At 40.6% G+C, this 22,106-nt stretch overlaps 1 protein-coding gene across 1 annotated transcript in view; it reads right to left on the bottom strand.

Moving 5' to 3' along the window:
* Window positions 1-18,863, bottom strand: part of SLC17A8 (solute carrier family 17 member 8) — a 29,906-nt gene extending 11,043 nt beyond the window's left edge. Inside the window, exons 1-5 of the mRNA XM_061356581.1 lie at window positions 18,669-18,863; window positions 10,019-10,271; window positions 7,414-7,532; window positions 2,339-2,453; window positions 1,558-1,645 (exon numbers count right to left, since the gene is read on the bottom strand). Of these exons, the coding sequence (XP_061212565.1) occupies window positions 1,558-1,645; window positions 2,339-2,453; window positions 7,414-7,532; window positions 10,019-10,271; window positions 18,669-18,811 (718 nt within the window). The 5' untranslated portion in view covers window positions 18,812-18,863. The remainder of the gene's footprint in view (window positions 1-1,557; window positions 1,646-2,338; window positions 2,454-7,413; window positions 7,533-10,018; window positions 10,272-18,668) is intronic.
* Window positions 18,864-22,106: the final 3,243 nt, after the last annotated feature.

Raw genomic sequence — 22,106 nt, 5'->3', positions numbered from 1 at the left:
ACCTTTCAAGTGCAAGAATTGGTCATCTGTATCCACTAAACAGGTGCTGAGCTGTAGTATCTTTCTCTACCAGGTGCTAGGATTTCACAGAGAGAGCATAGAGGGTGGACAGGCTTCTCCTTTGGTCTGTTCTGAAAATGGAAACACCTAAATAATCACTAAATCTTGGACTCATCTGTAGTACAAATGAAATTCCCATAATATGCAAATCTGATGGGTTTTTTTTCTCTGCTTTTTTCCTTCCACTTGTATTTTGGTGCTGTTGTTTTCTCTAGCCTTTTAGTTTAATTTCGTAGGGACAGAATGTATATTCCTGTGGCTTAAATTTCTATTGAATATTTTCTCCTACAGGCATTCACCTTCAGCTGGCTTTACCTTACCACCTGTATTTATCCTCATTGTTTCCCACCTTTCCACACTGCTTGCTCTTCAAAGTCCTGCTATTTCTGATTTTTCTTCAGCACTACTAGACATCCACTCACAGTTCCAATTTCCCAGCTACAAATAGGAAAGGGCAAACCATGAGGAAGGTGTCTTAGAGGATGGGAAGTGATAGACTAAAGTGATGAACAGTGCCCTTCCCTTCACTCCCAACTTGAAATTCCTACCCTGTACTCTGCATATCTGAACTTTCTAGAGTAAAAAAGCAGAGGGAGAACGTTTGAATTATGCCTTACCTTGGTTATATTTAGCCACGTACCCAAAATCAGTCTGGAGCTGGTAAGAAAATACTAACATTTTTCCCCTGGAATTATGGAGTGACCTGTGGCTAAATTTGCTACCTGGAGGATGGAATTAAAAGTAGAAGCCCCCCCCCCCTTTTTTTTTCCTTTTCATTAGTGTGGCTGGAAGCAAAAAAGGTGGTATTTTCCTTGAGGAACAAGGTATAAAACCTCATTTTTCCTGCTTCCTGCTTTATAAAAAGTTTTAAGGCTCTTGCCAGAGGCTAGAAACATGTCAAAGGCAATGAGAGAGTTGGATTTCTCCCATATTTCCACTGGGTTCCTCTCCCAGAGTCTTCTGAAATTTCCCACAAGCCATCTTCCAGAAGGCCAGCTGTCAATGTTGGAAAGGGACCCAGAAAAGAGCAAATTAGAAGCCTGATCATAATTCAAAACAGAGTGAAGCAGAACAGCTGATGGCAAGAAGTTACATCACCCCCACTCCAGTATATTGAGCAACCAGGCTACAGTACTCAAGCCCTTTTAAGGTGTTTTTTATAATGTGTCCTTGCTTAGGAGGGCCAATTCAATATGTACAATAAATTGAATACCTAAGGATGGAGCAAATGAAAAAAAAACCCAAAAAGGTGTGATTTCTCTCATGTGACACCTCTGCCCCCAATGTAGTTTACTACAAGAGTTATTTTGATGGTTGGCTTTAAATGACAAAATGAGGACATATTAAGCAAAAAGACTCTCAGGTTCCTGGCCTCAGAGTACAAGCCAATGCAGCAAAGGGCAGAGGCTTTGCACTTCTCTTTTAAATAATGAAATGAATAAAACATATCTAATCAGAACATGCACTGACACAAAGCATACAAGCCTATCAACTTACCACAGAATGATGTGGTGGCCAACCTGCTTCTCTCCAGTGGAGGAGCCCACTTACTCCACATCCCATGGCAGGCTGGGTAGGTGACACCCTGGCAGACATTTCACACATCATATGATTTGCTTTCACTGCATTTCTACTTCAAGCTGATACTGTCCAACCTTTCTGGCTGTCAGGTTGTCACCACGGAATCATGTAGGAAGGTTAAGGTGAGCCTGGAAGAGCTCTATTGTTTGGATATGAAGATGTCAAACTAGTTTGGCTAATCATTTAAACAGTAATGTGTTCTGAGGTAAAAAATGCTGTTTAGTCCATGCAGTGGCAGGCACAAATTAAAATAGCTTGAACTGCAGCAGTGGGAACGTAAACTTTTTATTTCAAGTCAACTTGTAAATCAGTATGATTAAAAAATTTTCATCTAAAAATGAGTAACAAGTAAAGCTGTAGAACAAGTGAAGCCTGACCAAAAGGTTTTTCCACTTAAAACCTGAGAAGAAACTTCTTCTCAGTGAGGGTGACGGAACACTGGAACAGGCTGCCCAGGGAGGTTGTGGAATCTCCTTCTTTGGAGACATTCAAGACCCGCCTGGACACGTTCCTGTGTAACCTTATCTAGGTGTTCCTGCTCCGGCAGGGGGATTGGACTAGATGATCTTTTGAGGTCCCTTCCAATCTCTAACCTACTGTGATACTGTGATACTGTGATACTGTGAAAAGACTACAACTTTTGGAGCCAAATCCCCAAAAGCATATGATGTATGAAAAGACCAGTGACTGCTCCTACCTCCACTAGACCTTGCAGAATCCTTACAAACATCACACAGCCATAATGCACTCTTGCTGCAGAAGGGATGAACATGTTCAGTGTAGATGTTAGGAATATAGCTGCTCCAAATACCCTATGGAAAAAAGCAACATGAAAGGGAATGTAATTACTGTCCTCTCTTCAGAAGTAACGCTGCTCTCAAGTACAGTGTCAAAGACAATCTCACCTACTTCCATCTCATCAAACCAAATACTTGTGAAGTCCCTTACTGGCAAAAGGGGATAAATCCCCATATGGTCAATACATTTTCTTCTCTGAATGGAACAGAAGTTTTATGAATGCTGAAATAAAGGTGCTGTATTCTAATTTGTATCAGAGGAATAGACGCATGTGCTGGTACTGGAGGATGAGCTGTTTATGTGAGTCCTAACCTGAGAGAAGCATTCCTATTGTGGGAAGTACTTAAATCCAGTTATATAAATAAGGTTTAAAACAGGTAAGGTCCAGTTTCAGTGCCTCTCTGAACATGGGAGTGTGTGGGTTAGCTCCATTTGCTGCTGATAGAATGTATAATAGAGCTGGGGAAGATCAAGTACTTTCTAACATCACTCTTCTAAATAACAGCTATAAGTGTCCTTTGTGACTATGACATAGAAGGGGTATTTCTACAATACAACTTCAGTGAAAAACATGATATAAACATTTTATTACCCTGCTTGGCAAGGGTACTTGCTGCAGCTAAGCACAAGTCAGTCAAGGCTCTAAATGCACTTGGAGCCCAGTGCCCTTGGGAAATCAGCTGTAGCCTAACAAATGTTAGCACCCATTAGAGAAGCAGTCAGCAGAAACCTGTATAGTGGTAATGGATCCAAGCAGCACCCCTGAAACCTCAAACCATTCAGAGGCCCTGGGATAGCACTTGAAGCTGTGTCTGCCTCACTCACTGAAGTCTGTGGGAGCTTTTCCTAGCATGGATATGAGATTTCTCATGAAACATAAGTGAAGAGAGGTGCACATTTATCACTCTGTGTCAGTAATAAACAACGGTGGCACTAGACATGAAAAACAGCTGGGCTAAAGGGCAGTCATTTCAGTATGACACGGGCTGCAGGTTTGCCAGGCACTGAGGCTGCAGTGCAAGTGAAAGGCATCCCTGGGTACCTAGCTTGTAAAAGGACATCTAGCACCTCGTTTGAAAACTGAGGCACCATAAAAAACACTGCTAGAAACCAAGAAAGATACTAGGAACAACCAGCTGGAACAATCATTGAAATTGCTACCGTTAGTAATAATGAGCTGTGCTTGATTGATTAGATTTCATACATCTTCACATCTGGCTAACTGAAGCCTCAGGTTTTTGTTCTGTTGAACAAATGGGGTTCAAGAGCTGTGTCATGCACTCTCTGAATGTCAAAATTTCATTACTCCAGCATCTGTGGAAACTGATATACATGAGGATCCCCTCTAAGAACCTGTAACAGCACTGAAATACATCAGAACTAGCAGTAGGAGTTCTCCACAACTGCCAAGCACCATTTAAATTGAATGGATTACTATTAATCCTCAGTAGTTTACTGTCTTCTTTGTGTTGTCTGCAATTCAAAGCAGCCATTTCTGGCTGCCTGTGGACTGCCTTTATGTGAGAGATCTTTTGCTCTTTATGTAGAAAGTTTCAGCTGTTGGTGGACGTGGGGACCACATTGCTTGGGATGTGGGAGGTCAGCCCAAAGCTGCCCTGTCTTGCTCTAAGATTCAAGGTGACACCCTGAGAATAAAGCAGCCTCTTTTGTTCATGGCCTTCAACTCCTAGCTACACAGACCTTAGCTAGCAGCATGCTGCTCTTTGTGGGCCATAATTCATGTTTCTTTTCTAAACTACCCAAATTCAGTGATGTTTAACAAGCTTTGAATTGTTGTGTTATGTCTGTGGCATTTCAGGAAGACACATTAAGCTTCATCCTGATATATGACTAGTATTAGACAAATACTTGATCAGAAATCATATGATCTGGACAACAATAGTATTTCCTTTCCTTCTGATTTTTCTGCCAAAGACATACACAGATCTTAGTGTGCATAGCTGTTTATCATGCTCCACTTCAAAATATTTATAAACTTTTAAAATCATTTGTTGCTATTTTTTTCCTTTATTTTCCTTTTTTTTAATAAGGATTTCAATTCTTTGCATTTCAGTCTCTTTTTGAAAACTTATTCACAGGAAATATACATCACTTCATTTTTTTAATCTGGTTTATTATTCACAGTAGGATTAATGCTTGAAGATCAACACTGTTTTATCTAAATTTGCTACACCTATTGACAAAAGCAACAGTCATAATCTGAATGACAAGAAAGCAGTCAACAAATGAACACAAAAGCAGAGGATGATAGACTGGTGGAGAGAAGTGACAAAAGAACGGATTCATACAGAAAGCAGTCTAAAAATCTGAGCAAGAATAAAAAGCCTATGGTGATATCTTGACATTTAAGAGACTGATTTCAAAGCCAAGTAAGCATTTCACTGAGAAATAAGTATTACTTAGCTCTCTATTATGATCAGTGAAGAAAAGAATTTTGCACCTTGCTTCCTTGCCAATAGAAATATCAGGTCTGTTATTGTAAAGCTATTGACAGTCTCAGGGAACTACAGCAAATTATGTAAATGAATGAGCACATTAAAGAATAAGCCATGAGAAAAAGAATGTGTTTAGTTACCCAAACAGCTAGCTCTGAAGATTGTTTCCAGTCTCTGCTACTTCATTTAGTGCAAACTTTTAATATACCTACATTGTAAATGCATAATTTCTACTGAGTTAGAATCAGTCACCCTTCTGCTACTATTAAAAAGATTGAATAATGTTTCCACAAAGAGGCAGCATTTTTCCAGCAGTTTACTACCATTTATCCCAAAGAAGCTGGTCCCCATCATGACTAAAAATATCCCAGCTCTTTTCAATTCATTTGTGTATTTTTCTCACAACTGTGATCTCTGGCCAACTGCCACTTTGGGATCAAAACAGCCTTCTTCAGTGATGGAATCCTCTGCTCAGCAGGGTGCTATTACTGAAAACTATTTTCAGGACATGCTTTATATTTCATGCATCTTTGTCACCACCAAAACAGTGATGAAATTACATTTAGATGCATGTTTGAAGGTAAGCAGCAAGTTAAAGTGATAGAGTCACTTAATGGTTCATGAACTTTTGATGGACTACAGACCTACAGAAATTTAGATGAGCATACAAAGAAAATTACGTGGTGTTAGATGGTTTTGGTGCAGACTCATATAGCACTCAATATTTTCAGAGTGCAGCTGGGACAAAAGAAAGCATTTGTCCTTCTAGGGCTGGTGGGTTCACAGACTGGCCCCAGATCTTCTGTTTTCCTGTCCTGTGTCTTGGCAGCAAGTAACCTCTCTGAAACAGAAACTCATACCACTGATGGATCTACCCAAGCTGAAATCGGTTGGGTAAACAAGGAATGAAGGAAAACCACAGAGCTAGCCAGACATGGGAATCCTATTACTGCAAACAGAAATACTCTTTGAGCTCAGCTTTTGGGCTTATTGTTGTTCCTCAGACAATTCTACTCCTAAACTCAGTTATGATAGTAAAATCCATTATGTGATTTTGTAGTACAGCATTATATTGAGTCTGAAACTCAACATGTACTTAAGGAATTAGTTCACTGACAGAATACACTGATTTACAATGTAAACATGATTGATTTTACTGTTTGCAAGAAAAGCAAGGTATCAAAAGCTGAACTAATACTGAATTATTCAGCCAACAGTGTGTACATCCATGTTTTGGGGCCTTTCTGCTGCAAAAGCTGGTAGCAAGACTAGGAAGGTTGAGGAAATTATTCAGCTTTGCTCATTTGTTTGGCTTATTCAGCAGATGGAAAAACACTCTGCTTAGGCATTTTTGTGTGGTAGAGGAACGAATAATTAAGGATGATATTAGTGTTGAAGAAGCAGTGCAGACTGAGCTCTGAGTAACTTTTGGTTACAGACATAGGGGAGTTGGGCCTGAACTTCTGGGCAATTCTATGGGATGTCTCTGTCTTGAAGTAATTTTTATAGGGGCATATGGGTACAAAGAATGTCCAGTCTCGTAACTCCTATAGATCTTTGGGGAATGAAGACACCAAAGCATTTTTATTTGGGGCAAAACAATATATAACTTGTCTTAAAGACCTTTTTCCAATTCTGAAAGTGTTTGTATGTAAGTCATGTCTTGTTAGCAGGGAATGAAATGAGTGCCAACAACCTTTTTATCTGAAGATCCCAAATGCCCTTACCATGCACATCCCATGAGCTCATTAACAAACAGCTGTCTTCAGGCAATCTCCCTCCCTCTTGTGATCATGTTCCAGTTCTGAAAACTTTTCTGACATAAAGCCCAAAACCAAAGTTAACTTTTTCAAAATCCATTCCTTTTCTTATTCTCACTTTCAAAAGCAGTTAAATTAACAAAGAAAATATATATATAAAAATCAGCCCACAAACACTATGAGCATAGAAGAAATGTGTGTAGATGCTCAGAGCTTATCAAACAGAAACTATGAGGCTCTATTAGAAGTTTTAGACAATCCTAACTACAGTCAATACTGTATCCAGCCATGGCAAGAACTTCTATGTGCATGAGAATGGATTTCTGTCTTCAGACCCATAAATAGTTCTATAATTCCTACATGCCCACCCTTAGGAATTTTTCAAGGAGAAAGGTCAAATTTTGTTGGAAAATTCTTCTATGTTGAGCTAAAAAGCACTAAGGTAACTTCTGAAAGCCAAATGCTACAATCATTGACTGAGGCATTAGGTGTGATTTTCCCAGCACTCTTCAGAAAGCGTTATTGTTTAGAGAAGAAACATATAAATATTTGAGATGAATAAGCTAAATTAGAAGAATCAGCAATAGACCTGTAATAGAAATCTACTCCCATTTTGGTTGCAGACATAAATACTTAACACTCACTTTCAGTTGTGTATTCCTGAAGCACATTAATTCACTATTTTGGTAATCATCATTTAAGCAGTGTAAAACAGCCATCAGGCTGTAACTTAATTCTTTTAATTATGGCTTTCTTACCTGTTAGCAGCCAATTTGTTTGAGATAAACCCTCCTGGAATTTGTGTCACAATGTAACCCCAGAAAAAAGAGCCATGAATGAGTCCCACAGTCTCTGGATCCCAGTTGAATTGGGCTTTCTGTAAAGGAAGGAAACAAGATGCTGTAAGACAAAGCATACACCTTGAAAGATAACCACTGATGGGAAGTCACACACAAGTTACCCCGTCCTCCAAATCAAGGCTGCCTATTTATGCTGGCTGTTTGGTGTTGCTGAGCTTGAAACCTACTAGTTAAGGAAAAAGGATGTGAGATTCCCTTGTGAGATTACTACTTTTGTTCTTAGCTTTCAGTCAGGTATATAAGAAAGGGAAAGGTTTCATCCAGAAGGATGGATCTTAATCTTTGCCAGTTGTCACTGCTTCCCCCTGGATTGCTTAATCCTAAAACCCTGGTTTTCAAGCCTGCTCAGTGTTATAACAAGGATCTGATGCATTTCAATGGACATATACGTTTCCCAAGGATTATAAAGCTTGTTTAGGTCTTCTGCATTGATCAGCTTCCTGGTCAGGCTACGAATGGCTCTCCTTGTCCGGAGCAAACTCTGACCATCCACCATCTGCACTAAGTGGCAGGAAGCAGAAAAGCACTGCTTGTGTTTGGGATGGGTAACACCTGAAAACAAGGCAATCTGGAACTAGAACTAGGTAACAGGAGCTAGTTGGCTAGTTTATCTTTTATTAAAAGTGGTGCCAAGGTGGCCCTCCTGCTCTCCATTCTGGGATGCCAGACAGGGCCTGGCTCTGTATATTCACACTAACGTAAGGTCAGTGTCAACTTTTTCTCCTTGAACCCTCAGTTCAGAAGAACAGTTTGGGAGCAAAGAGAAGCCACAATGTCTTGCTTCATGATCATTTTTATGCTAATCACATGGCAGAGAAAGGTTGCTAAGCATCACATGAGGAAGCAGCACCTATGTCTTTTAGATTCTGAATTAAAACTGTCACTAAAACACTACGGAAAAACGAAGACTAAAGTAGTAAGCCTTAACGTCTCTTTTTTTCTGTATTATTTTCTGTGTGTGAAACAAAGAACCAGTTTCCCCCAGTAGGCTGCTTTATTTTTTCCCAAACAAGCAAAGTAAAATCCAGCTCATCATTTGACCTGCAGGGAGAATGATAGCATTAATTAGCCAGACATGTTTACAGAGGGCTAAAGGATTTCCTTCTACATCAATATGCATTCTGACAGGAGACCAACTTTCCTGTGCTGAGTTACATTTCTGCTTTAAATACCTTATTTTCTACCAGTAATTTCCAGCTTAGTTTCTAGGTAGTGTTAATTTATGAGGGCAGAAACATTATGAGACATAGGAAAAGTTCCTGTGTCAGCAGGTGCTTATTCCCAAACAGAATAATCTGAGATTTGTGAGAGGAGTTTTTTCTGAATTTCCTCAAACTACCTCTTCTGAGTTTCCCAGCCTATGTAGGCACATCCTTTCTCCAGCATGAAGTATGGAACCAGAAATTAGACTGGATAAATACAAATCAGCAGCAAGTCTAAGCAGCAGGAGCTGGTCAGAGGAGATAGCAGATGAGGAAGAACTAGAATCACTGAATACCAGGATGGAAAGGACCTAAAAAGCCATCTGGCCCAAACTTTCTTGGCAGAAACACAGTCTACACAAGATGACCCAACACCCTATCCAGCTATATCATCTAAGTGTCCAGTGTTGGGAAATCCACCAGTCCCCTGGGGAGATTATTCCAGTGGTTGATTGTTCTCATTGTGAACATTTTTCCTCATGTTCAATTGAAATCTCCCTGGAGTATGCAATGTGCCCATTGCCATCGTCTTTTCAGTGTGACTCCTTGTAAAAAGGGAGTTTCCATCTTCTTTGTAGCCACCCTTTAAATACTGGAACATGGTGATAAAGTCTCTCCTGAGCTTTCTTTTCTCAAGGCTGAACAAACTTAGGGACTCATGATATCACAGCCATATACCAAGGCAGGACTGGGGAAAATAAGGTATCCACTGAAGCCACAGTTCCTTGGATTACAGGATTACTCTGCCGTGAGCCACATGCCATCTACTACAAATGTGAAAACAGCTTGGCACCTAGCTCTGAATATCTCTAGACAGCAGTCCACATTGTCAGTAACCTGTAAAATCTTGTTGCCTTATTGGCAGGGACTTCCTTAAGGTCTTGAAAAGTTATCCACTGATCTGAATAGAGTGAGTGCAGCACTACATTCAGCAGTTAATAATTCCTTCTGAGGCAGCACCAGACCGTGCTTCCCTGAGAGATAGTACATAGTAAAAGCTTCTGCCACTACAGCAAAATCTGTCTACAACTGAAAGATAAGGGGCCTGATAGACATGCAAGCCAATTCAGTTCTCATTTCTGCTGCTTACGTCCTCTATGACATTGCAAATTCTCACATCTTACATATTTGTAATGTGACTTTGATACCTAAATAGCACCTACACATCTATGTTAGTTGAGACACATGTGTCTCCATCCCTCAGTTTTTGATCTATGCATACATAGTCCTTGGATATGTGGCACTTCAACGATTTTGCAATGGGGTCACCTCAGAACAGTGAAAGGAAGATGTTTTCTCACCTGCAGCTCCGGTTTTCCATTAATATAAACAGTGTTATTGTTCACCATTTCCACAATGGCAACACCCAGGTTGCACCTAATTCCGAAGGAGATGCAAAAGCCCAAACCACTCATTATGGCGATGATGTAGCGCTTGGGCAGCCCGCAGCAGTAGCAGTTGCACGGCGCTGGCTTGTGGGTTCTTGCCTGCACAGGTTGTCCCTCTTCTGTCAGCTCGATGTGATCCTCCCCTGCATTGGTGCCATCGATTTTCCTAAATGGATGAAAAGAGAGAAAATAAAAATACCTTTTTGGCCCAGTAAAACTTGCTAAAATACCTCTGGGCAGTTACATGCTCCAGTCAACTGCCAGATCACCGCCTTGTGAGGCATTTGTCTCTTGGTGGTATGGCAGGTGAATGCTGGGCAGGCTTTGAAAGGTGAGCATAGACTGCACTGTCTTCATGAATGACCTCTGAAGTTTGTGAATCTGAGACATCCAGCAGGACAGCTGGCTGCAAAATGTCCACAGGCTATTCACGAGCATAACTGTAAGAGCTGAGCTGAATTCTGTTATGGTTAATTCTGCTGGTTGTTAGGAAAATATGCATATGAAGAAATTAATCATAATTTCTAATTAGATCCACTAAGCAGAGCTGGCAGCAGTTTTAAAGAAAAGGGCAAATACAACAAAAGCATGGGTTTGTTTAGCCCAAAAATCCCTGTGAATTTGTTATCACCTGTGAGGCAAAAATCAGGACTATACTGAAGAGGAGAAAAAGCTCTGGCATTAGAGCCCCTATTTAAGATGTTGAAGAGCCAAGCCCAGACTTTCTCTGCCTGAAGGGATTTGAAGCCACATGTCTCCTCTTCTCTGAAACTTCTTCTCACCACAAGGACTTACGTCATTGCAAAGTGAAGCCCTGCAACACCTGTTGTTGAACATACTTTGTGTAAAATACCTAATATTAAATGAGATCTGAAGGAAGACAGTGACTTTCTGCTGATTCACCACTCCTCGGCAGTGGAGACTGAAAGGGCTTTACCTGGGGTCAAATTTGATGTGGCAACTGCAGAGCACTTGAGAAAAACTGGGACAGAAGATGCCAGGGATGCAGGCTCTCCCATTTACTTTTGCAAGAACAAACTCTGTCCCACTTACAACCCTGTGGAAGTGTTGTGGGTTTACATGCTATTTTCATTAGTGTAATCTTTTAAATTGCTTTATTTTTGTCTCCCTTTACAATGTAAGAGCTCTCAAAAGTTTACCTTCCCCTTTTTCATGTGTCAATACATAACTCTGCTACAGAAAATTAGACCCGTTAATATTTCTTTCATATAGGTTTTATAGTTTCATAAACTGAGAGGGAAGGAGGTACAAGTGAAACTTCAAGCAGTGTCTTGAAATGGGAATAATTTAGTCTTGTGTTACACAAGAGTTTAGGCAGTCATGATAGTTTCTTCCTTACCTAAAATCATTAATCTATAAATCAGTGAAGTCCTGTGGTTTTTTACAGATGTCTGTGGTAAACTGAACATAGAAATTTGAAAAACAATAACAAAGAAACAATACAAAACAAAAATAATGAGGGCTATACCTCTCAGTATGCTTTTCAACTAAGGGATCATTGCAATAAAAAAACAATCTTCCTCTTTAAATATCCCCAAAATTGCCTTAGAGTTCAAGCTAGCACTCAGTTTTGCTGATGAGACAAATGCTATTGTCCCAGTATTTTTAAAATCCTTATGCAAAGGGATATTACCTTAACTGGTATAAATAACCTATATAGTCTATATCTATCTTTGTATGGTAATGTTCATCCGTTGCAGCTAAGGATTCACCCCAGTCATCACATAAGCAAAATTATTATTTGCTTAAACAAAACAACTTGTAGCTGACAAAGTGAAACTCCAAACATCACAACTTGTAAAGCTATAAATGAGCCTTTTATTGGAAGTTACTTTTATGATAATGGGTAATCATAGAATCATAGAATCATAAAATAGTTTGGGTTGGAAAGGACCTTTAGATCATCTAGTTCCAACCTCCCTGCCATGGGCAGGGACACCTCACACTAAACCATCTCACCCAAGTCTTTGTCCAACCTGGTCTTGAACACTTCCAGGGACGGATTATTCACAACCTCCCTTGAAAACCTATTCCAGTGCCTCACCACCCTTACAGTAACAAATTTCCTCCTTATATCCAATCTAAACTTCCCCTGTTTTAACCCGTTACCCCTTGTCCTGTCACTACAGTCCTCGATGAAGAGTCCCTCCCCAGCATCCCTATAGGCCCCCTTCAGATACTGGAAGGCTGCTATGAGGTCTCCACGCAGCCTTCTCCAGGCTGAACAGCCTCAACTTTCTCAGTTTCTCATTTACTTGGGATAGCAGCAAATGGTACCCAGCCATTCCTGCCTGTGAGAGGTTGCCCACCAGCTACGCACTAATATGGGATTGCTGCTCCTCCAGTTTTGCACAGCCAGCCTTTCCCTTTTTTCTACAAGCACCCCAGCTGAGAGATTCATGTTGAAGAAAATGGCACTTCCATGTAATCTGGAAGTTTACCATTATTAGTGCCATTAAAAATTGATTTGGTCTCTCAGTCTGACTGGGACTGTTAACACCCCATGCTGCTGGAACAGGGAAAGTCTCTGGTAAAAAAGTTGTGGTAAAAGAACAGAACAAGCACCCCTGGACTAAAGATAAGTACACCCTTTCCTAACATTTACTTCCCATGCATTTGTTTTTAAATGGGTTTTCTGAGATGCTAAAACGCTTAAGCGCATAGTTAGCTGTGAATCCATTGACCACTACCCACAAGCTTAAGTGTTTACTAAAGGAGGCTTAAATCAGTGGCTACATTACAAAGCCTTTCAGTTTTGTCATTGCTCTGAAACAGTAAACTCAGGATCTAGCTCTTTTTGTGTCTGCCATGGAGCTATTCTCAGTACTGTGAAAATATGAACAGTTACTTAACGTAAAGGAAGCCCAGCTTGCCGTATGAGATGATGAAATGATTTCATTCACTCTTTCCCGATAAGGAATAACTTACTGCTTTCTTTCTTTCATACATCTGGCTGGGTGTGTATGAAATCTGATGCACTTTGGTTTTCTATATAAAGACCACCTATTAAAAATGTCTACAGAGCACACATGGATGGGTTACCCCTCACTGATGTACATAGTAGCTGGTCAGGTCTTTTGGGAGAGCAGTGTTGGTTTAATCACAGCTTTGTCCTCTTGCAGTAAGTCTAATGTAAATAATGTAATAATCTTATGGATAGTACTCTATACTAAAGGGTTTGCAAATATAGGTGGTAAGTATGGATTCCTGGGTGCTTACTATGGATTTAAATATATCTAACCAATATGAAGTTTCCCTTAAAAATCTCAGCATTTCTAGGTTTTAGAGCCTCAGTATAACTGGTGCATCATTTACTCTATTATTCCTTTTTACATAATATCATAAAACCACTACTTTAGCTTTAGTCTTAGCAAAAAGAATAAAAGTATGTTACAGTTCATCAGCTCAAATGTCCAAGAAACACTAAAATCAGAGTGGTGTGGACCAGAAAGGAACTCCCAGGACTATTTCATTTGATCCCTTGCTCAAAGCAGTGCTAATTGCAAACTTGGATCATCAGCTCCTCATCAAGCTAAAGGGAAGACTTTGCATTAAAGCAAGGTAACACAGGAAATGTGATATTACTGTGGTGTTATTGAAGGTGATTGAGATCTTATGATTCACTGGCAGGGAAACAGCATTTGTTAGTGAAATGAGAGTACAGAGAGTAATGCAGACTTTAAAAAGAAGACACAATACATTCCATGTTCCTTGTGCTAATGTAGATAGGTGGAACCTGGGTAGAATATCAAAAATAAAGACTTCAGGAAGTGAAAAGACAATTGAATAATTATTTTAAGATAATTTTAAGAACTAAATTTTAAGAATTTAAGTTTTAAGAATTATTGCAATCTCAAAAGTTATTAAAAAAAACCAAAAGAAATAATTGTATTGTCTTCCTCTAAGATAATCAAAGATATTGAATGAATGAAATGAAAGCACAATTCCTCAATTTCTTATACCTTTACCAGGCTTTCTATTTATAGCAGAGACATTAGGTGTTAATTAGTGTATTATTTTGGGCAGCTGGCAAAGACTAGATGCAGCAAGCAAAGCCAAAACATCTGTTCTGCCAAGGACATTTTCAGCTGGCTGTCAGTTCAGGTAGGCATGAAACAACCTTCTGCTCCGAATTCGCTTTTAAAAGTAGTGAGCCAGGATGAGCACTATGTGCCAACATTGCTTCTGTGGAGAAGTTAATTGCTTTGTTATTATTAATTATTAGTATTAATAAAAGCAGGTTAATGACTGATCTGTGACTGCAAATCCACACAGGACATTTCATGCCCCAAAGATTGATGTAAACCCCTCTATAGTGGATTTGTCTTGAAGAAAACTATTTTGTTTATTAGCAGTCCAAAAACTGGAGTTGGATGAAGCATTAGCAGTGCAGACGTTTGCAAAGCCAGTGTTTGACCTAGATTTTGGTTTTATTTTGTATATAAGGAACATATGACAACTTTGAAAATATGAGAAATGTGTCTTCCAATTGATCCATATTTTTGGTAGTGCCACTGAAAATTTTCACTTGTTATACACCAACAATTTAGAAGAAAACTGCTTCAGAGCCATTGCTCTCCTCTAATTACCTGACTGATGCAGGAGAGCATTTTGCTTTACAGGAAATGTTCAGTCCTTATATCAATCTTATTCCTTTTCTCAGCAAACATGGAATATTTGGCAAGAAGAGCTAAGCTATCTGAAGACATGTTCTGTGCCCACATATAATAACTGTATGCAAAATTTCTGTATTGAATGACTACTCTGGTTTATACGGAATTTTGGAAGAATGAAAGACATTCCAAAAATCCCCATCAGTAATAAATAAAATTCCTAGAACACATACACATTCAGTAACCTGTATTTATGGGATTTCAGCATTGGAATTAATTATTTCTTTAAATGACAAGGTACGTATCATTTAATTTTATTTGATTAAAACCACATAGATTCTACAGTAACAGGCAAATGTTAACACTTGCCACGTGTTAGAACACATTGTAGAATGACTTTTACCAGATAGCACTGTCTTTCACAGGCAGCTGCAGCACAATCGTACAAGATGTTCAAACCTCACACACGCATAAACCCAGCATCAGTCATCACATGCAATAATTACTGATGTTCTTGGCATAACTTCAGAAACCTACACACCGACTATCAGAAAGTATTATCCAAAAGCAGATAGAAACTTCTGAGGTCTCATTTATTCCCTAGGCATCTGCCCAGGTGATAATTTTCCACACCAAATCCTGCAATGGATATATTGGTACAAAACCACAGTGCAGACAGAAGAACCCTTTCAAGTTAGTGCATGAAGCTCTCTGGCTGATTTCTGCATGGTATTTGCCTGAAACTAGAGGCATATCTTAAACATATGCACCACGGGTCCGCTTCTCACAGGTGCTGCATCCCCAAGCTGTAGGGCAGCCTTGCGGGTTCTCCCCAGCACAGCCTCAATGCTCTGGAAGGATGCACCTTGGGTTCTGCAGTGCAACGCTGCATAAGCTTATTGTGCCCTTGCACTAACACCATTGTACAAGGGGCCTAGCACAACTCGCAGAACAACTGAGTCTGGGCAGCCCACATTGTGTTCACAGTGCTGAAGTGTCTGCCCTGCAAAGATTAAGTTTGAGAGGACTAATTCTGTGACCCAGCTCAAGCAAAGGAGCCCTGTCCAATGCGAGGGCCCAGAAAACATACAACAGTGATGTGGCCCACGTGACTTTCCACATTAACAGTGACATTATTGAGTTGTAAACCTACTTGGTCGCTTCCCATTTTATCTGTAAGCTCACAGTTGCTGTTAGCTGGTCCAAGACTGCTGAAATCCTCACAGTAGGCACAGCCTGTGATTTTCCTTTAGTTCATAAATTTTACTTTGAGAACACTGGGTTCACAGAAGGCCCAAACGGTCTGTGCCAGCCACAAAGCTCTGTAGGAAAAAAAGCTTTCTTTTCTGGGAAACTTGAGGCTTGAGGAGCCTCAGCTCTGATACACATTCACCCAAGCCTTGGACCCTCTAAAACGCATGGGGTTTCTGCTACTCCAATGTATGGAAATAACCAAGAACAAACCCAATTTTGCATAAAAAAAAATTTATATGAAACATCTAAAACATTGTCTGAGATCTCACAAGAAACCACTAGCAACAGTGTCATGAAAGGACACCTCTCAGGTCTCTGCAGTTCAATTCCCCTTTGTCTCACCTCCCTTCCAGGATCTGGCTGGCCTAAAGCAACGTCCTGCGTGCAGACGCTTGTTTTGCAGCACCCAAAATAATATGAGGTTACTACACACCTGCAAGGAGGCAGTAAGTTGCTTCATGCTGTTTGTTCTTTAGCACTTGAACTTGTTTCTGGGCAATCGCTATGGAGCACCCACTACCTGGTAGCTGGTCTAGCCAGGAACTGGCATCTGGATATGCTCTGTTATGCATCTGGATATGCAGCAGAGGAAATGTGGTAGGAAAGCATAGATTCATCATATTTACCAAAGCTAAGATGGATTTTTCTACCCAGTTTTCTAGTTGTGATCCCACATCAACATACAGCAGTCAGTGGAATCACACTTGGAGACCAAATCAAGGATGTGCATTAATGTAACTAAGCACCTATCAAATACTAAGAGAGAAACTAAATTCCTTGCCTATTTACACCATATTAAAGCCAGTTGGAGTGGATGAGGAGCAAAGTCAAGGTTGCAGCTGGTAATACACATAGAGACCATCATGTAAAAATAGAAGTGTATGCTCTTGTTTGTATGGTAAACTATAGAGAATGAAGTTCAAGTTAAAGACATGCATGTTTCATTCCTTATAGAATCCTTTAAATATGACTTCATATTTCCAAAGAGACTGCTCAACTTGCAGCAATTCTTACTTAGGTCTGACTGCAGATATAGTAAAAAAACCTTATTGTTAGGGTTATTTCCTCCACCGGCTACTACATCTAAGAAAGATGCTGGTTACATATATTCAAAGCAGAAAATAATGAAGTCCAGCAAACTTTCTTGTATCACGACTGAGATTATGTTTTGTTTGATTCAGTAGCAACGTTGCTGAATCTGGATGCCAATACCATCACCTGTGTAGCAACCAGCATGACATCCTTGATACATACCTACAAGAGGAGAGTAATCTGGATAATTTGAAATCTGCATACCATTTCCAAATAGCAACCCCAGCGCAGTGACACATCTCTTATTCACTACATACAAACCCTACATGTATTGGGTCACATTAGACAGCAGAGCGCACAGCAAAAGTAACTTGTGATTGAATAAATGACTTAACCTGATGTTTTAAAAGAAAAATGGAATCCCTGGAATTACTATAGAGTGTCATGAAAGTAAAAAAGAAGCAAAATGCTAGACCTCCTCTGTAACACTGTAAATGAAGAAAAGTTAAGTTGAAACTCTGGAACACAGATACTCTGTTCACATGGTATAGAATTAGTGTAACTGGCAATGTACCAGTGCATATTAGTAACTTCTTAGAAGGTGTATGTGATTATTTTCTTTCATATACATGTACATTTTCATACATTTTGTTGTGATCAAAGGCATGTTTATATGTGATGAGCACTGCATCTTGACTCAAAATAGCATTCCACAAAAAAGGTGAAGAGCTGGATATGAAAGCAAATAAATTCAGTCACTAAAACTGCATTCAGATAAAATGTTGGCGTGATCCATACAGACATTTAGAACACTTAACATTAAGCATACGAGAAATGACACTGAACTCTCTGACTCTCATCTATTGATTACACACATAAATGTTGTCAGTGACCATTCCTAATATGATAATCTCCTCATTTGAATGAGAAATCTCTTTCCCTTTATGAAACTCATCATTTGTTACATTGTGTTTTCACTTATCAAAAACCAAATATCTTTCCCTTTGTTCTTTCATAAACTGTCAGCTTAAGACAAAAATCTTTAATCTTTTTGCCCTTTTTGTCAGCAAGCACCTGCTTCTCCTTTGTCTCTTTCTAATTTGCTAGTCCCAGCAGACACACACATGCCCATCTCTACCTAGCGCATATTCCCTTACTGATTCAGAACAAGATTTTTTTTAAAAAAGCCCCTGTAGTTTAAGAGCATTAAGTCTAATTTCAAAAGTGGCATCATTTGGGAGTGTTAATTCCCATTAAATCATCAGTTTTCCTTATGCAAACTAAAACACAGAATTACTCACATTTAATTATTTAAAAGTTTTTTATTAAAACACATTTTCATGCTCTTTCTGATATCAGAACATTATTTTATAACTTATTTTCACCTTTTTTGTTTAATATAAATATTCTATCATCTGTAGTTGCATGCTGTTGTAACAAGGCTCCTTTTATATCTTCTGTCTTGCAAAGAGGTGTCCTTCACTGTCTGAACTTAAATATTAATTTTGCAATTCTAGATTCTATTTTATGTTTACACATTTTTCTATACTTTATTTATACTACATTTATTTATACTATTTCTCTTTAATATGTTGAACTAATGGACCCCTGGAACTAATGGGAATTTCCTGTTGGATTTTTACCTTCTCAGATTCCCCAGCGAGTCACTAATGGTGTTCTTCACCTCTTCTTTTCCTGGGTTAAGAAATCTTTCCTTCAGTGAAACAAATCCTTTGAAAGGCATTTTGTCTTTCTTCTTCAGTAAATCCCTTATGCTAACAAGCATTCACTTCTGCTGTCATATTTCCCGATGCCAGGCTCGGGATCCTCCGCTGGTCCCCTCGGTGACCTCTGCAGTAACAACCAGTTGCTCAAGAAAGGAGCACAGAAGAAAAATAAATAAGAAAAATCAAACTAGATCTTCCCTCCAAAGCCAGAAGTTGATTGGGAAGAAACAGCTCTGGAGCAAACACCCTCAGAAGCACTCAGGGACTCAGCATCACACTTGTAGCAGCTCTGCCTGCATCTGTGCACGGTCGCATACCTGTCTGAGGTAGTGTGTCTGGAAGCAGGAGCTGGAGGTGCTGCCAAGGGCCGTGTCCCTGCTCAGGACACGGCTGCCTGCTCCACGGGTGAGCCTCAAGCTGGCTCACTGGGGCTCATCCTCAGTGCCTCCCTCCCTAGCTCCCTCCCCTGCCTCTTTCACGCCGAGATCCTGTGCAAAGTGGTGCTATAGTAACGGACACAATACCTGTCCTCAAGCCACTCCAGTTCATTAATAAGACTTCATCCTTCTCTCAGGAGAGAAGTTTATTAAACATTTAAAAGTCCTTTCTGCAGGGAGGGAACTACTGCAAGCTAGTTCCCATTCACTATGTACCCCCTGCCCAGCTGAGCTCCCCTGCCCAATGCACCTGCTGGTTTGAACCCAGAGACACCTTCCCAAGCCCAGTCATTTATTATTGATGTTCCTGGGCTCTTGGGCAGGCAAATGCAGAGGTGCACTGCTGCAATGCTGTTTGAATAAGCGATTCAAGACCAGCTATAAATTGTGTTGCGTTTTTACAACACAAAGTGGCTGAAAGATGTAAGCTGGTCCAACCCAGTGTGACTTAATGGGAGACAGACTAGACGACCTCCAGAGGTCTCTTCCAGTCCTAATGATTTTGTGATTCTTTGTGACTCCATGAATACAACACACTTTTCCCGGCATGGCAGAAAGTATGTAATGAGGCAGAGATGAGGAGAGGAGTGGAAACGAGAGGAACTTGGGAACTGAGGAAGCATTGCTTGGCTGGAGTCTCTTTTGTTGCAGAACTGGTTACAGTTTCTTTCTTCGCTTTGAATAATTCAGGTTCTGTAGAGCGCTGTTTGTCCTAGCAGGGAGTTCTCCCATAGCGATCAGTAAGTGCAGCTGAGACCGTGGGGCCAGCCAGCTCCCAGTACTACCTACCTGTATGCCTGTAGCAAGGCTTCTCTGCGTGTAGTTCACCCAGTTAGGTTGAACAGCAGCTACTCTCACTGCTAGCTCAAGGACTGCCTGGTAAACTGTCCCTGTAGTGTGTCTGGGAGCAGCTGCACCACCCCTTCACATGGCTCAGGCATGAATCTGGCCACCTCCACAGCTGAGCGAGAGGAGGCAATTCCTCCCGGTTTCTCACTCCAGACCACTGGCCCACTGGGGCTTCCTGACAGCCAGAGCAGCAAGGGCACCTCTGTGGAAAGGAGCACAGGTCCAGCACAATCACATGCATTGAAACAGGCTCTCCCATTTCCAGAGGGCACGCAGAAAATGAACCCCAGTAGGCTAATTGCCAGACATCAGAGGTATGAATGTTTTCAGGGATATGTACACATAGAAGTGCACAATGGAATTGTTTTCCGTTTAAACAAACACGTATTTGGTAGGTAGTATTTGGGAGAGTTTCCTGAATGAACAGGCTGCCCAGGGGGGTTGTGGAGTCTCCCTCTTTGAAGACATTCAAAACCCGTCTGGACATGTTCCTGTGTAACCTGCTCTAGGTGACCCTGCCTTGGCAGGGGGTTGGACTGGATGATGTCCACAGGTCTCTTCGAACCCTAGTGATCCTGTGATTCTGAACACAGAATGCAGCTGAACACCTGCAACTGTAAAAGAGCCCAGCTCCAAAATGGAAATGGTGCAAATTCCAGTGCAAGAAATTCACCTTGGCAGATGGGGCTCAGGTTGGAAAGTGGTGTTAAAAAAAACGTATCTCCCAGCAGCTGTAGAACAGTGGTTTTTAATTTGCCTTTCTTTCTGGACTTCTGGCCCTACTCCAGTTAAAGAGAGTACAAAGCAGACACAAGAAAGGAGCTACGTTCAACTTTTAGTGCTTTGTTCACTTATCCACACATTCTCAAATTGCAAGAGAGGATTCACCTCTCCCTCCTCTTTGTACTTTGCCATTCTTCCACTGCCTGCAGTGCTGCAGTGCTGCAGGGGTGGCCCCTTCTGAAATTCACTGACCCTTTCCCTAAGGGTTAGAGAAAGGGTGACACTTCTCTGCAACAGCAGCTCTGCTCCTCTGCTTCCTCCTCCCGAGGTTGATAGAGTAGTAAAATGGCCAGAATCCAAAACACTGCTGCAGAGTGTGTCACAGCAGCTTTGCATGCCCTGGGGCACCATCCACAATTCCCAACAAGGATGTCCTGGGTGAAGCCATGGCAATCCCTATGTGACTAATCCCAGTATGCATTTAGAAGCATCAGCAGAGGAAACCTCTTCCTTAACAAGACCTAACATGGTAGCCCATATGGACCCAACTGCCATTGTTCCTAGTTTTGCTTTCCTGTTTTAACCCTACACCTTAATTCTTTTTTGCAGAAATTAAATTATCCCATTGTGATTCTCCTTCTGATGTCTCAGACCTTAAAACACATTGCATTATACCATTCCATTGTAAGTCTGCTGCTTGCTACTGGCATCTAAGTCCCAGACACAACATGATTTAGGCTTGCACTTGCAAAGAAATACTTTGCAAAATTAAAACTACTCCTGGCTCAACTTGTAGCTACCACTGAAACTACAGAGTCATGTTCCCCAAGACCCCTAGTAAGGCTGTATTAAACCTGTATTTTAAAGCCAATATAGACATAAAACCAACATGCAGACAGCCACTGCTCTGGACTTGCATATACTCATTATCTCAGGTGCTCGAGAAGACAAGAGTTGTAAGAAAACTTGGAAACTGGTCAAGTGCACCTGTGGGAGATAACACCATTTTAACAGTAATTGTGCCTTGCAGACACAGGGCTAGGTTTGGGATTGCAGCATCCCCTTAAGAAAACTAAACATGAAAATGTCACAGCTGGCAGTAAACATAACTCTCACCTGAAAGAATAGTTTCTACGGGTGCAAGTAAATGCACACCTAGAGACTATCTAATTTGTTACAGGTATTTCTTTTGATCAGAAGCCTGAAAAATCATCTTTATGCTGCTCCTACTGTCGTTTCCTCAACATAATAGTTGGCGTAAAGTCTTCACCACATTTAAAGGGAGACTTTTGCTCCTGGTTTCAGTGCAGACTGGATACTGTACATATTTCATGTGCAGGTGTCA

Source organism: Neopsephotus bourkii, unplaced genomic scaffold, assembly GCF_033783945.1.
Source record: "Neopsephotus bourkii isolate Nb327-2 ecotype Australia unplaced genomic scaffold, CSIRO-AGI_Nbou_v1 NB_107, whole genome shotgun sequence".
In the NCBI taxonomy this organism is placed as follows: domain Eukaryota; kingdom Metazoa; phylum Chordata; class Aves; order Psittaciformes; family Psittacidae; genus Neopsephotus; species Neopsephotus bourkii.
The sequence above is the reverse complement of the archived record's forward strand: the minus strand, read 5'-3'. Positions and strand labels throughout refer to the sequence as shown.